General features: G+C 50.3%; 1 protein-coding gene across 1 annotated transcript in view; it reads left to right on the plus strand.

Annotated features, from left to right (window-relative positions):
- The window catches only part of LOC121169954 (myosin-13), a 54,595-nt gene extending 41,487 nt beyond the window's left edge, over window positions 1-13,108 (plus strand). The window contains exons 33-41 of the mRNA XM_041000793.1: window positions 1,002-1,126; window positions 2,238-2,546; window positions 2,636-2,839; window positions 5,159-5,284; window positions 5,516-5,686; window positions 7,778-7,882; window positions 7,974-8,069; window positions 9,723-9,857; window positions 13,037-13,108. Coding sequence (XP_040856727.1) covers window positions 1,002-1,126; window positions 2,238-2,546; window positions 2,636-2,839; window positions 5,159-5,284; window positions 5,516-5,686; window positions 7,778-7,882; window positions 7,974-8,069; window positions 9,723-9,857; window positions 13,037-13,108 — 1,343 coding nt within the window. The remainder of the gene's footprint in view (window positions 1-1,001; window positions 1,127-2,237; window positions 2,547-2,635; window positions 2,840-5,158; window positions 5,285-5,515; window positions 5,687-7,777; window positions 7,883-7,973; window positions 8,070-9,722; window positions 9,858-13,036) is intronic.
- Window positions 13,109-14,129: the final 1,021 nt, after the last annotated feature.

Here is a 14,129-nt window from a genome sequence, read left to right on the forward strand (position 1 = left end):
GGATCAGAAGTGAAGGATCCAGGATTTGAATGAGCTCCTACAGGGTTTCCAGCATCACAGGCAGAAGTTTAATCAATGATACCACAATTCCAGCCCTCAAATGCCTTTTCCATTGCTCCAAAGAAATCCTTGTCCACATTCCACCCCTCAAATTGACTCAGTTAAACCAAGACACAAAAACTCTTAAAAAAAAAAAAAAAAGTGTTTTTGAGGCCCCAGCGCAATAGTGTGGTGGTTAAAGTCCTTGCCTTGAACATGCCCGAGATCGCATATGGGCACCAGTTCTAATCACGGCAGCCCCGCTTCCCATCCAGCTCCTTGCTTGTGGCCAGGGAAAGCAGTCGAGGGCAGCCCAAAGCCTTGGGACCCTGCACCCATGTGGGAGACCCGTAAGAAGCTCCTGGCTCCTTCAGAATGGCTTAGCTGCAGCCGTTGCAATTGCTTGGGGAGTGAACCATCGGACGGAAGATCTTCCTCTCTGTGTCTGCTCCTCTCTGTACATCCGCCTTTCCAATAAAAATAAATAAATCTTTCTTTCAAAAAAAAAGTGTTTTTGAGAAGCAAGGTGAGAGAAACAGACAGACAGTTCTCATCCACTTATCCACTCCCCCAAATGCCTGCAGGGGCCAGGGCTGGGCAAGGCCAGGGCTGGGGCCCAGGAACTCCATCCGGGTCACTCACATAAGTGACAGGAACCCAATTTCTTGTGCCATCACAGAACTGGGAATCTAACAGCAGCACTCTGATGTGGCTTGTGCAGGCATTAACCCCTGGGCTAAATGCCCATTTCCCCAAAAATGTCAGCCACAATAGTCTTCCTTGCTTGTCACTCAGCACTTCCAGGTCTCCCCCACACACCCCTCCTGGGAATGGCTTCTCTGTATTCGCTCCTGAATAAACGGTCACAGGTGATTTGCCAGCCCCATGAAGTGCCACACAAATGCCTAAGCTGTGAGCAGAAGCCTGCGAAAACAGCCTAAGTCGAGCCTGTCCTTTTGCAGAAGAGATTTCTGACTTAACGGAGCAGATTGCAGAAACTGGCAAGAACCTGCAGGAAGTGGAAAAGACCAAGAAGCAGGTGGAGCAGGAGAAGTCGGACCTCCAGGCTGCCTTAGAAGAGGTGGAGGCAAGTACAGGGATGTGATGTCCTGGAAACTGAAAGGGGCGACCTTGGACCACCCCCAGAGCCTCCCATGGGAGGGATAGCCGGGCAGCCTTGGGAGTCGACAGACACCACCTCGCTTCTCTCTCACTTCTTTGCTCTCCTCTAGCACACTGTTCTCCTTTGCAAACAAGCAAATGTGTTCATGATGTCCTCGGTGCTTTCCCCTGGGAAGCAAAAATCTCCACCCGCTATGATCCTGCCAGCCAGCTCAGGACTCCTCCCATACTCTGGGGGAGGCGGACGCAGTTGTCTTTGGCCATCAGGACTCCTGCAGGAGTCAGCATGGCATTCGCACTTTCCTCTGCACCCGGAGAAATGTATTTTGGAGTTCCACATTGCACCAACTTTTGAAGCAGCCTCATAAAATTGAGACCCAGGGTCTCCTGATGTCATAAACAGATGCAGTGAGTGCGGGACAGACAGTTGGTTCAGATTGTTGGGTGATAGGGCCGTCTGAACTAACGCAGGCTAACAGATCAACTGCCTTGCTGTCTTAGACCAGGAGTGCTGGGGTCACTGCCAATGACAATAGACACCCTCAATAAAGACACTCTGTCTCTCCCAAGACCCAAGAATATTTATTAATAACACAACATTTTAGTCCCAGCTGCATCCCAGGCATCTCTGTGGCTTGTTCTCATCACTTGTTAAAGGTGTAAGTAAAGCCTGTTTAATCATAACAGATATGAAAATGCCCATGGCCTTCTCCATCTCCCCTTTTCTTTAAGATTTATTTTTATTGGAAAGGCAGATTTACGGAGAGTAGGCGAGGCAGAGAGAAAGAGCTCTGTGCTCTGGTTCATTCTCCAAGTGGCTGCAGTGGCTGGAGCCCGATGCTGAGCTGATCTGAAGCCGGGGGCCAGGCACTTCCTCTGGGTCTCCCACAGGGTTGCAGGGTCCCCAGGCTTTGGGCCATCCTTGACTGCTTTCCCGGGCCACAAGCAAGGAGCTGAGAAGAAGTGGAACAGCTGGAACTCAAGTCATCATCCAAATGGGATTCAGTGCTTGCAAAGTGAGGATTTAACTATTAGGCCATCACTCCGGGGCCATCTCCCTCCTCTTCTTTCATCAGGGTTCCCTGGAACACGAGGAGAGCAAGATCCTCCGCGTCCAATTAGAGCTGAATCAGGTCAAGTCCGAGCTGGACCGCAAAGTCACAGAAAAGGATGAAGAGATGGAGCAGCTGAAACGCAACAGCCAGCGGACTGCTGAGGCCATGCAGAGCGTGCTGGACGCCGAAATCCGGAGCCGCAATGATGCCCTGCGGCTCAAGAAGAAGATGGAGGGAGATCTCAACGAGATGGAGATCCAGCTGGGCCATTCCAACCGCCAGGTGGCGGAGACACAGAAACACCTGCGTACGGTCCAGGGCCAGCTTAAGGTGAGCGAGTGTGCTGCCCACTTCCGGTGGACCTGCAGCAGAGCCTGGATTCTGTCCCGCGGCTCTGGCCTCACTCCAGGTCTCCCCAGGACGCCCAGCTACACCTGGACGATGCCCTGAGGAGCAACGAGGATCTTAAGGAGCAGCTGGCCATCGTGGAGCGCAGGAACGGCCTCCTGCAGGAAGAGCTAGAGGAGATGAAGGTGGCCCTGGAGCAGACCGAGCGGACCCGCCGGCTGTCGGAGCAGGAGCTGCTGGACGCCAGCGACCGAGTGCAGCTGCTGCATTCTCAGGTGCGTTTGTCCCACTGGGCTCCGGGCCCCTGCAATGGAGGGAAACACCCAGCTGCCCCCAGAATCGTGGTCAGAACCAGGCTTCTTTAAGCTGGGTCTTTGGACTAACCAGCTCTTGATTCACAGATGTCCGAGCTTTCTTTTACCCAAAGATAAAGACAGAACCAGGAGTCAAAGCAAGGAAGGGTTGTTGCATGAAGCACCTGGGCTTGGCTCTCCTATGCTGAAATGCCAGCGACCAGAAGTGTAACAGATTTCAGATATTTTCAGATTTTGGAATATTTGCATTTAGGCAATGAAGTGTCTTGGCAAGGGACTGAAACACAAGGCACCTTACCCAGGTAGCCTGGTTCTAGTCAGTATTTTTAGTGCCTCTGCGCGCCTTCACTAGAGGCCCTGCCAGGAGGCCAGGAGCGGGATCTTCCCACTTGAGCATGGTCAGCCACATGGTGCCAGATTTGGGATGTCTGAATTAGGAGTTGTCATCCTGTACCATTTAAACTGAAATCTTACAATGTGAAGGTTTTCTTTAAAAATTTTTTTTATTATTTTAATAGAAAACTTTTTAAAGTCTCTTGCTTTCAAAAACAGGAAACAAACAAAACACTCAAGAGGGAAAAAAAATCAACAGTATCATTGACATTTTGGGGTCTCATTGTGAATTACAAGAATATTATTGTGTTTCTGTAAAAATGTGACCAGTGTTTGGCATTTTCATTGGCTAATGTTCCTGAACATACTCAGGTCCCCACCTCCTTGAACAGTCTCCCAGGGTATGGTTAATACAGATCACCTCTTGGACCTAGGATACGAACTAGATATGGCTGTTATAATTGGGTATCAAGGTATTTTACTTATTCTGCCATATCTGGCTACTTTAGACTGTTCCCAGTTTTTTTTTTAAATTGCTGTTTTTTTTAAGGTTTTATTTTATTTTTATTGGTAAGGCAGAGTCACAGAGGGTAGTAGAGACAGAAAGATCTTCCATCCATTGGTTTACTCCCCAAGGGGCCACAACAGCCATAGCCGAGCTAATTCGAAGCCAGGAGCCAAGAGCTTTCTTGGGGTCTCCCACAGGGGTGCAGGGCCCCAAGGCCTTGGGCTGACCTAACTGCTTTCCCAAACTATAAACAGGGAAATGGATGGGAAGTAGCACAGCTGGGATACAAACCTGGTGCCCATACGGGATCCTGGCTAAGGACTTTAGCCACTAGGTTATTGTGCTAGGTCCCTGAGAAATATATATATATATAAATTACTTTTATTAAGTCTATTGTGATAAACTCTCATAACTTTCCTAACAATCTATGATTATTACTATTATCTTTAGAGTTCTACAAGTAAATAATTTCCTAACTATAAAGTCTCAGTGTCAAAACAGTAAATGCATTTAAAACATATTGTACATTTTCTTTAACAAGATATTCTAAATTTTCATTCCCTTGGGGAAAACATGTGACAGCTCTTTTCTACAAATTCTCAAAAGGCTCAGGTAATATTTTTGAAATCTTAACCAGTTTTATTCTTTGATTACACAGCATTAGGGCTTTTAATTTTTTTTTAATAACTAATGAGTTAGAACATGTAATCATTTTTGTTGGCCATTTGTGTTGTTTTTTTCTGTTGAGTTTTTTTTTTTTTACCAATTATTTCAGCCCCTTTTTCTTATTAATGTGTACTATTTCTCCAAGGGGCACCTGAAATGTTTGTGGATGATACAATGAAGATAAGTGTAGTTGGGTGCAAAAAACTTTTGAAATCCATGTAGACAAGGAATCTTCAAAGAGTTTGCTGAAAAAAAATGTGGATTCTGAAAAACACTCCATGGCTTTCAAAACTCTGCACCACAATAAACATCTAATTCCATCTTTCCATGAACCTTTGAAATACCCTGTATGTTAAGAAAGCAACTGTTTTTCTCTGTAATATACATTACAGACATTTCTAGTGTGTCATCATGCTTCCAACGCATGATCTAGTTTGACTAGTGGAATTATTTTTTTGTTGTTGTTGTTTTACATTGGCATTTCTATCAGGCATGTTCTTTATTGAATAATCTTTCCATCCTCAAATATTTGAAATTGGACTGTTATCCTTGCCTGGATCCTTCAGTGTGCAGTTCTTGAGTCTGATTCAGGACTTCCTGTTTGGTCAAAGAGGGCTCTGCACCTAACAGGCCATCCATGTGCACAATAAGAACCAAAGCATGATCGTGATCCACTTCCGGCTGCTCCCAGAGCCTTCCCTCCCCATCCTGTGTGGTGCCCCGGTACACCATCCTCTTCCCCTCCAATCCCTGATGCCTCTCTGTGCTTGTAGAACACCAGCCTGCTGAACACCAAGAAGAAGCTGGAAGCTGACCTGGCTCAGTGCCAGGCAGAGGTGGAGAATTCCCTGCAGGAGTCCAGGAACGCAGAGGAGAAGGCCAAGAAAGCCATCACCGACGTGAGCTCACAGCTTGCTCCTTGGAGGCGCTGCTTGCAGAAGGCCTGGGGGCTTCAGATCCAGCGTGTTGCATGTGGGCCTCGCATGTTTATGGCTCTGATGGGAGGGAGTTCGTCACACAGAGGCTATTATCCCCTCATCCCCCATGCCTTAACAACATCACCCCTCAGCTCCACGTGGGGATGGGTGGGCCCCCCAGTGACAAGGGCGCTTCTGTGAACTGCTGCACAGGCGGCCATGATGGCGGAGGAGCTGAAGAAGGAGCAGGACACCAGTGCCCACCTGGAGCGCATGAAGAAGAACCTGGAGCAGACAGTGAAGGACCTGCAGCACCGCCTGGACGAGGCCGAGCAGCTGGCGCTCAAGGGTGGCAAGAAGCAGATCCAGAAGCTGGAGAACAGGGTATGTGGTGGGAGAGGCCTCCTGCTGGGAAGTGCCATCCCATTCAGGGCCAGGAGCTGAGCTGGTGGAGTGGACTGCAGGTCTCCTTCCAAGTTCACATTCTGTCTTCTATGTAGATTCATGTCTTTGCACCTACATAGAAAAAAAAAAAGATTGTGCGACCATAAAATTCGCTCTTTGTGTTTAAATCAGATTTTTGGCTATCATAGTTTGATAAGCAATGTCCCAGCCTACTTAGACTCTGTCACCTCTCTGTGTCTCTCCTCTCAAGTCCTGTTCCCTTCCCAGCCTTTCAGTCTGCAGTTCTTGGCGTATTTCTCACTCCTTCCCCAAGGAAGGCTGGGCCACTTTCCTCCTGAGATGTTTCATCTCTCCCACATGCTGAAGTCTCACGTTTTCTTGAACCGAGAGCGGACTTGTCCCTTTGGTTCAGTTTCCTCTTGGCTTCCTGTACCCCAGTGCTTTTTCCCTTTAAGAGCTATGATGGTTCCATCATGATCAAAGTGGGCTGCAGCATCAGCTGGTACTTGGAGAAGGGCTTTGCAGAGGTTGTTGCTAGAACAGCTCTGTTGTCCTGGGAAGAGAGGAAATGAGAGAGCAGGAGGGAAACCAGATGAGGAAAAGCAGGAAGAGAAGGAAATAACTCTCCCTAGCAGGTCAGCTCACAAATATCATCATTTTTTGCACCTGACTCCCTGGGGTGGCAATACCAAGCCCACCTTTGCTTTAACTGTGAAAGGGATTGGTTGGTTTTGGGTGGGAAAAAAAAACAAGGCCAAAGTCATATCAACAATTGCAGTAACCACCAAGGAAATTAGAGCTTCCTCCCCAAATTCTGTAAAATGCTCATGTTCACTTATTCCCAGTTCTGGACCATCTAAGTGAGCTTCCATCTGTCCTGCACACAGACCCTCCCGACCCCTAGTGTGGGACTAGGGCCCAAGCCACCTTCTGTGAAACTTGGCACTCTGGGCAGGCAGGGAGGCTTCCATCACCCCTCCCCCAGGCAGGACCCCTTCCATTCCATTCCTCCCGGTTTCCTGAGTTCCACTCACCTTTCACAGCATTCCAAGGAAAGCAAACACAGACTCTGATGGAGTTTCCTGGACCTGCGAGGCAGAGGATGGAAGTTTTATGATGAATGACATGTGCATTAAAATTTGCCTCCCAGGAGCTCTCAGGGGTCGTCTGTGGAGTCTCCAAGCCCAGAGTCACTCCCCTGTGGCCACTGGGATTTTGGTGGGCTTGAGGTAGAGGGACATGTGATTGGTTCCTATATAACACCCCACCTCCCGTGTCCATATAGGTGTCTACATTGACCACAGTTGGTGACCAGCACACTCAAGGGACTTTAGACTTTGGGAAAGGCAGGCCCACCACTGAAATGAACAGCACCCATTTGACATTTTCTCCTTCTCAAGGGACTCCCAGGGTCTTGGCCTAATTTAGTTCCAGGTTTTCAGGAATTTGAGCAGGCACTAACCTTCTCCTCAACATACACAAGGACATCAACAATTCATGAAAATGCATCTTATTAAAAGCTACGCATGGATGCATGAGTTTATTTGGGGGGTGGGAAACTCACATAAACTCACTGCATGAACTGTCTGATGTGCCGTCATATAGAAACCTGTGCTTGGTAATGATAACTCACTTGACTTCCCATTCGTCCACGGGGCCTGGTCTATCTGGCCACTCCTGGTCCAGGTCTTCTCCATACCTCCTACCGCCCAACTTGATCAGGAACCGGGGCCACTAAGAGCAAGTGGTACAGGCTTAGCTGCAGGGACAAAGTGGTACTGCAGTGCAACTGGTCAGTCAACTGCATGGCTGCAGGAAGGGGCCGCTTCTACAAGTCAGACTCTGCACCTGACACTGCTTCTGCCCAAACAAGGTGCTTCGTTGTAGTGATGACCCTGTGAATAAACTGTGGCTTCTAAGCCCCAAGAGGAGACATGTTGGCCAAGTATAATTTAAAGTAAAGCGATCTTTAGTTCTCTCTAAAATGCTCACCCCCTGAGTCCATGGGAGAAGCCCCCAAGGATCTGCCCTGACTTATGCTCTCTTGCTCCCCCGCCCGCCCTCAAGCAGGTGCGGGAGCTGGAAACAGAGCTGGATGCAGAGCAGAAGAGGGGAGCCGAGGCTCTGAAGGGGGCCCACAAGTACGAACGCAAAGTCAAGGAGATGACTTACCAGGTAGAAGGCTCGCCAACGGATTGCAGCCCATGTCCCATGGGTAAAGAGAGCCAGGATGGGTGGGTGTCTACCACAGATGCCGTCTTTGCAGGCTGAGGAGGATCGTAAGAATGTCCTCAGACTCCAGGACCTGGTGGACAAGCTGCAGGCCAAGGTCAAGTCTTACAAGAGGCAGGCTGAGGAGGCGGTAAGTGTGAGGGCATATCCAGAGTCGTCAAATACGGCCTCCTGGGTGAGGGGGTGTTTGGGGGTCTTGGGCCTCAGTTGACATTTGCAAGCCATAAGCACAGGGACACTCGTCCTCCTCATTCCCCAGGGTCCCACGCTCACCACCTCTGTGACCTCGTGCTCCTCACTAGCTGGCCCAGATACCCCCATGTGCCTCACTCTCTCTTGATTCACCTGTGTGGCATCTCAGCCCATCTCACTGGTTTTATTGCCTTCGCTCTCTCACCACCCCAGCCCGCCCAACCACTGCTCCCTGCCCTTGGACACCAACTGGCATCACCTCTACACCCCACTCTCCCTAGTTCCCACCACATGCCTCTACTCCCCCTCACCCCACTCCCTCCTTACTGATCTGCCCCTTGAGCCAATGTGTGAAAAGAACAGGGAGGCAATGGAATAGGCTGACACCCATATTGTCTAAGAGATGTGAACAACAGGAAGCTATGGCAGTGGGAGTACGAGGGGGAGAGTCCTCTTTTGTAGAAAGAAAAATCATTTGGGGAGCATATATTCACCACTTGGGACCAGAGCATCCCATAGCCAAGTACCTGGGTTCAAATCTGCCTTCCATCCAGATTCTGAATTTCTACTCACGTGGACCCTGGAAAGCAGCAGATGTTGGCTTAAGTGTGTAGACCCATGTCGCCCATCTGGGTGGCAGGCCCAGATGCAGTTTCTGGCTCCTGGTTTTGACCTGGTCCAGCATTGGCTGCGGGGGCATGAACTAGTAGATGAGGGCTCTCTGTCTCTCAAATAAATCAAATAGATAATTTTTTTTTTAAAAAAAGAAAGATCATTTTTGGAAACAAAGCCACATGCTTTGTTCCATCGACCTCTCAGATTCTACAGGTTATGTGTTGCGAAGTATTCTAGAAGGCACCATTTCCCACGCTGAGCAGACGTAGGAACCTTCTTCCGGCATGCAGAGCCTCTCTCAGGACTGTTCTCCTGAGGAATAGGATTCAAGGGGGAGCTGGCCATGTAACTTCTCCCACTGCCCTCTGCTCCCAGCCACGAGCCTGGCTGGCTCCCTCTGGCCTCTAGCAAGCAGCTCAGGCCTGGTTAAATGAGAGACAGGATCACACACAATGCACTGGCACAGACCCAGCAGCACTAGCCAGGCAGGAGCACACCCAGGAAGCCAACTTAGCAGGGACCCCTTGGAGAAAACACACACACACACACACACACACACACACACACACACACTCCCATACAATAGATAGCCTGGCCCTAGACAACTGCTTTGGGCAGAAACATGGGACCAGGGGCCCAAAGCCATTGGTCTCTGACACCTTTAGAGACCTTGGGAGAACTGTGGTCTTAGGTGCTCTGCAAAGAGCGCTGAGGGACACACAGCATAGATGAGGGATACGGGAGAGCAGGAGGGGTGCCAGGAGGTGCTGCTATCCTTGTAGGGTGACCTCAGACAGCATACAAAGCCACGGGCTGGGAACCTGGTCCTCACACAGAACTCGGCCCATATCTCTTCTCTCCTGCTGGGAGAGCCAGAGCCCACCCTTTCCTGCCCTCTCCTCACCTCCCCAATGCTAAGAACCACAGCAAGGGACCCCAACAAGCCCCACAGCCACCTGGTCCATCTCTTCTGCAGGAGGAGCAGGCCAACACACAGCTGTCCAGGTGCCGCCGAGTCCAACACGAGCTGGAGGAGGCGGAGGAACGGGCAGACATTGCCGAGTCCCAGGTCAACAAGCTCCGGGCCAAGAGCCGGGACGTGGGGGGCCAGGTGAGCATGGTTCCCTGAAAGTGACAAGACCTGGGGTGGCCCTGAGACCGGGCCACCAGTCAGATCTGGTGCTGCTGCAGCACCCACAGGTGCAGAGAACTGAGCAGCACAAGCCACCATGCATCTCTGCTCTCTTGGGGGAGTGACCGAGACGCAATGGGCGGAGATGGCACTCTGCAGGGAACTGTCCCCGGAACAAGCTTCTGAAGTTCCAGACTTCCTCACTGCTGAAGGCGACACCCAGCCTCCCCTTGTTGTGACTCATTTCCTGCATGCATATATTTTTTTCCTTCCACAGAAGATGGAAGAATGAAGCCCTCTGGAGCCCTTGCAGTGGGAGCCCTGGAGGCGAGAGGTGGGAAGTGTATGAGCAATAAAGTCTCAGTGCTCAGCTGCTGGCTCTGCTGTGGTCACTGCCATGCTCCATTTCTCTCCGTGGGAATGTCTGTTCTGCTGTAAACATGAGAGACAAAAAGTCACGGGAAAGTGCAGCCTCCTTGTCCCCAGCCCCCTAGCAAGGTGAAAACCTAAGACGGGGAAATCGCTGGCTGGCATAAACCCTCGGCCGTCCACACATTTGAGGACAGAAAGTAAGAGCCAGCAAAAACCTGGAGAAGAGGGGGCGAATGTACACTACTGGTAGGCACGCAGAGATACCATCATTATGGGAAACAGGGTGGGATACTTGGAAAATTCCAACGAGAGCTAGCCTGTAATCCAATGATCCCACCTCTGAGCCTATAACCAAAGGAAGGGAGATCCTAGCTTGGCGGGGGAGCTCCCCTGAGGTCCGTGGCAGAGCATTCACAACAGCCACGTGGGAAGATCAGTTTGAGGCTTCGGTTGTGTCTCTGAGGGGGTTCCTCTGGCTTGAGCAATTAACATGTGCAGTTGGGGCAGGGGGCATCAAAGACCATGCATTCCTCCCTGGTGTGCCCCCAAAACCAGCCCCGAGTTCCAGTTTCTCCAGCGTTCCCCAGGACACCTGGGCTCCCTGTAGGAAAAAGCCACCTCTCAATGTGTCTGCAACTGCCTGGTGACCCAACACCCAGCTCCCGGCACCAGATTTCCAAGTTAGAAGAGAAAGAACTTGCCTCCATCCTTCACAGCGCACAACTATGTCTTTTTTAATTGAGTTGTTTTAGTCTTTCTTTGTCTTTTTAGTTTTTAGTTTCATTGGAGAGGCAGAGAGACAAAAAGATAGACCTTCTCATTGACTGACTCACTTCTCAAATGCTCGGCACAGCCAAAGTCAGGGGCCTGGAACACCATCCAGTCTCCCTCACAGGGCGCAGAGACCCAGTTGCTACCATCTCAGAGTGTACAGCAGCATGACGCCAGATCAGAAGCAAAGCCAGGACCCCCGGACCAAATGCCTGCCCCTAGCTGTGTCTTCTGTCACATCAGAATTTGGGTGACTGAATGAAGGAGTGAATGAATGTGAATCTTCCATGCCTAGGTAGAGATGTGGAATGACAAGAACTGAAAAATCGGGGGCCCAGTGCAATGGCTTAGTTAGTTAATCCTCCCCCTTCAAGTGCTGGGATACCATATGGGTGCTGGCTCATGTCCCAGCTGCTCCATTTCCAATACAGTTCCCTGCTTGTGGCCTGGGAAAGCAGTAGAGGATGGCCCAAAGCCTTGGGGTCCTGCACCTACCTGGGAGACCCAGAAGAAGATCCTGACTCCTGGCTTCAGATCAACTCAACTCTGGGCATTGCGGTCATTTGGGGAGTTAATCAGCAGGTGGAAGATCTTTCTCTCTGCCTCTCCTCTCTGTATATCTGCCTTTCCAATAAGAATACATAAATGTGAAAACAAAAAGAATTGAATAATTGGGGTGGGCATTTGGTGGAGCAGCCAAGTGGCTGGAGGAGACCCCAGCACTCTGTATCAGAGTGCCTAGTTGAAGTCCCAGCCTCTCAGCTTCTTGTCAGTAGGCACCCCAGGAGGCAGCAGGTGATGGCTCAAGTACTTGGGACTCCTTCACCCTCGTGGGAGACCCAAATTGAGTTTCGGATTGTTGGCCCCTAACCTAGCACAGGCCAGTGTAGGCATCTGAGGAGTGAAGCGGAGGATGGGAAAAAAACTCTCTTAATCTGTCTCCTTGCCTTTCAAATAAACAATGAAATAAGAATCTTTTTCTGCTCTGGCTCTCCTTCTCTCACCCTTCTTGTCCCTTCTGGGGACTGGAAGAAAGAGTAAGAGGAGGGCCTGGGTTCCCCTGCCCAGCATCCCCCAATCAGCCAGCTGGGGGACCCCATCCTGGCCAGCTGGGGGCCTCTGGCCTCTCTCACTCTGTCCCCATAGCCAGAGGGGCAGAAAGGGCCTCTCCTGGGGTCTTCAGAGCATGAGACAGGGAGTGTGGAGGAAGAAAACAGGAGAGAGTGGGTTCCTGGCTGGGCACATCCTAACCTTCTAGAAGGCCCGGTACAAGTCAGGAAATGTGTCTGAGGAGCCTGATCCTAGGGCTTGAACGTCCTGCTCTCACACTGCCCCCACCACATGATGGGCATGTTACAAGGTTGTCAGGTGTCGCTGTGCCAAAATCTTCCCTCAGGGCTGACTTTGTGACACAGCAGGCTAAACCTCCGCCTGTGATGCCAGTATTCCCACATGGGTGCTGGTTCAAGTCTCAGCTGCCCCAACTCGTACCTCTGCTAATCCACCTGGGAGAGCAGCAGAGGGTGGCCCAAATCCTCGGGCTCCTGTACCCAAGTGAAGACCTGGAAAAACTCGGCTTCAGGTTGGTAGAATCCTGGCTGTGGCAGCCACTGGGGAGCGAGCCAGCAGATGGAAGAATCTCTTTATAACTCTGCGTTTTAAATAAATAACAACAACAACAACAATAAAGCTTTGCTCAGCAATGTGGCATTGTTGCTTCTGTTTTACTACTAGTAATGATAACAGTACTACAATATTGTTGTTGCTGTTTTTGTTTGAGTTCCTAGGTAAAGTCCAAACCAGACCTTTTGAGTTCTAGGGCCAGAGAGCGCAGAGCCTACCCTGGCCTACAGCCCCCATCCAAGCAGAGCTTTGCTGCCACCTCCTGGCCATGAAAAGACACACTTTTTGTTCTGCACCTGACCCCAGGATTGAACTATCAGTCTTCCATTAACCATTCCAACTCAGAGATGTCCTTAATTATCATGGCTTAGTCCAGGTCCCTGGTTTTACAGATGAGAGAACGCTCAGATCGAGTTACCCCTGAGGACAAAGCACTGAAGCCCGATACCCCAGATCTCCGCTAACAGACCAAGGCTCCCCCAACGGAAGGTCTACCATAGGGAACTTGGCAGAGTCTCAAGACAGAAGGCTACGATCTGCTGGGCCTCTGCAGAAGGCAGGACCAAAGGAGGCAGCAAAATCCCACTCTGGTCACCCCAGGAGTCTCCACGAGGCTGAAAGATGCACAGGTGAGGGGTAGGGGGCAGGGGACAGCACACTGTGCCTTTGACCTTGAGACCTTCTGCACCTCTCTCCCTGCTCAGCGCCCCCCTAGAGGATGGTATCAATGGCACCCCCTTGCCCTCTGCCCCCCACCCCAGGGATAGGAAGAAGAGCAGTGCCAGGTGGAGCTTGAGGTTGGTGTCTGCTTGCATTGTCCCTCCGTGTGGCCAGAGGGCCCTCTGCTGTCGGGCATCCCACTCCCCAGAGCTTCTGCTCAGTCACGTTTTGCTGGCTGACAACTCCTCCTTCAGAGCAGAACCTGCCGACCACGCGAGGAGTGCAATCTCTTGGCTATCTGTAAGTTATCTCCAGGTTATAAATCCCCATTCAGCTAGGTAGTAATCTATTCATTTTTCTAAATTTTATACTCAGAAATGCTTATTCTTTTTTTTAAAAAAATAAGAAAGCAGTATTATTTCATTATCTCTTTTTAAAAAAATTTTTTTTTTAATTGGAAAGGAAGATTTACAAAGAGGAGAGACAGAAAAATCTTCAGTCTGTTGGTTCACTCCCCAAATGGTCACAATTGCTGAAGCTGGGCTGATTCAATGCCAGGAGTCAGGAGCTTCTTCTGGGTCTCCCATGTGGGTTCAGGCTCCCCCCTCACCACCAGTTACCCTCCTCCCCACACCCACACCCCTCCCTGCTGCTTTCCCAGGCCATAACCAAGGAGCTGGATTGGAAGTGAGGCAGCCAGGAATTGGAGCAGTGCCGTTTTGGGATGTTGGCATTATGAGTCAGAGGCTTAGCCTGCTATGTTGCAGCACTGGCTCACCTGCTTATCTTTCTAAACTTCCATCTCCCACAATGTTTTGTTTGTCT

This window comes from Ochotona curzoniae, unplaced genomic scaffold, assembly GCF_017591425.1.
Source record: "Ochotona curzoniae isolate NIBS_2020 unplaced genomic scaffold, NIBS_Ocur_1.0 scaffold_2453, whole genome shotgun sequence".
Classification (NCBI taxonomy): domain Eukaryota; kingdom Metazoa; phylum Chordata; class Mammalia; order Lagomorpha; family Ochotonidae; genus Ochotona; species Ochotona curzoniae.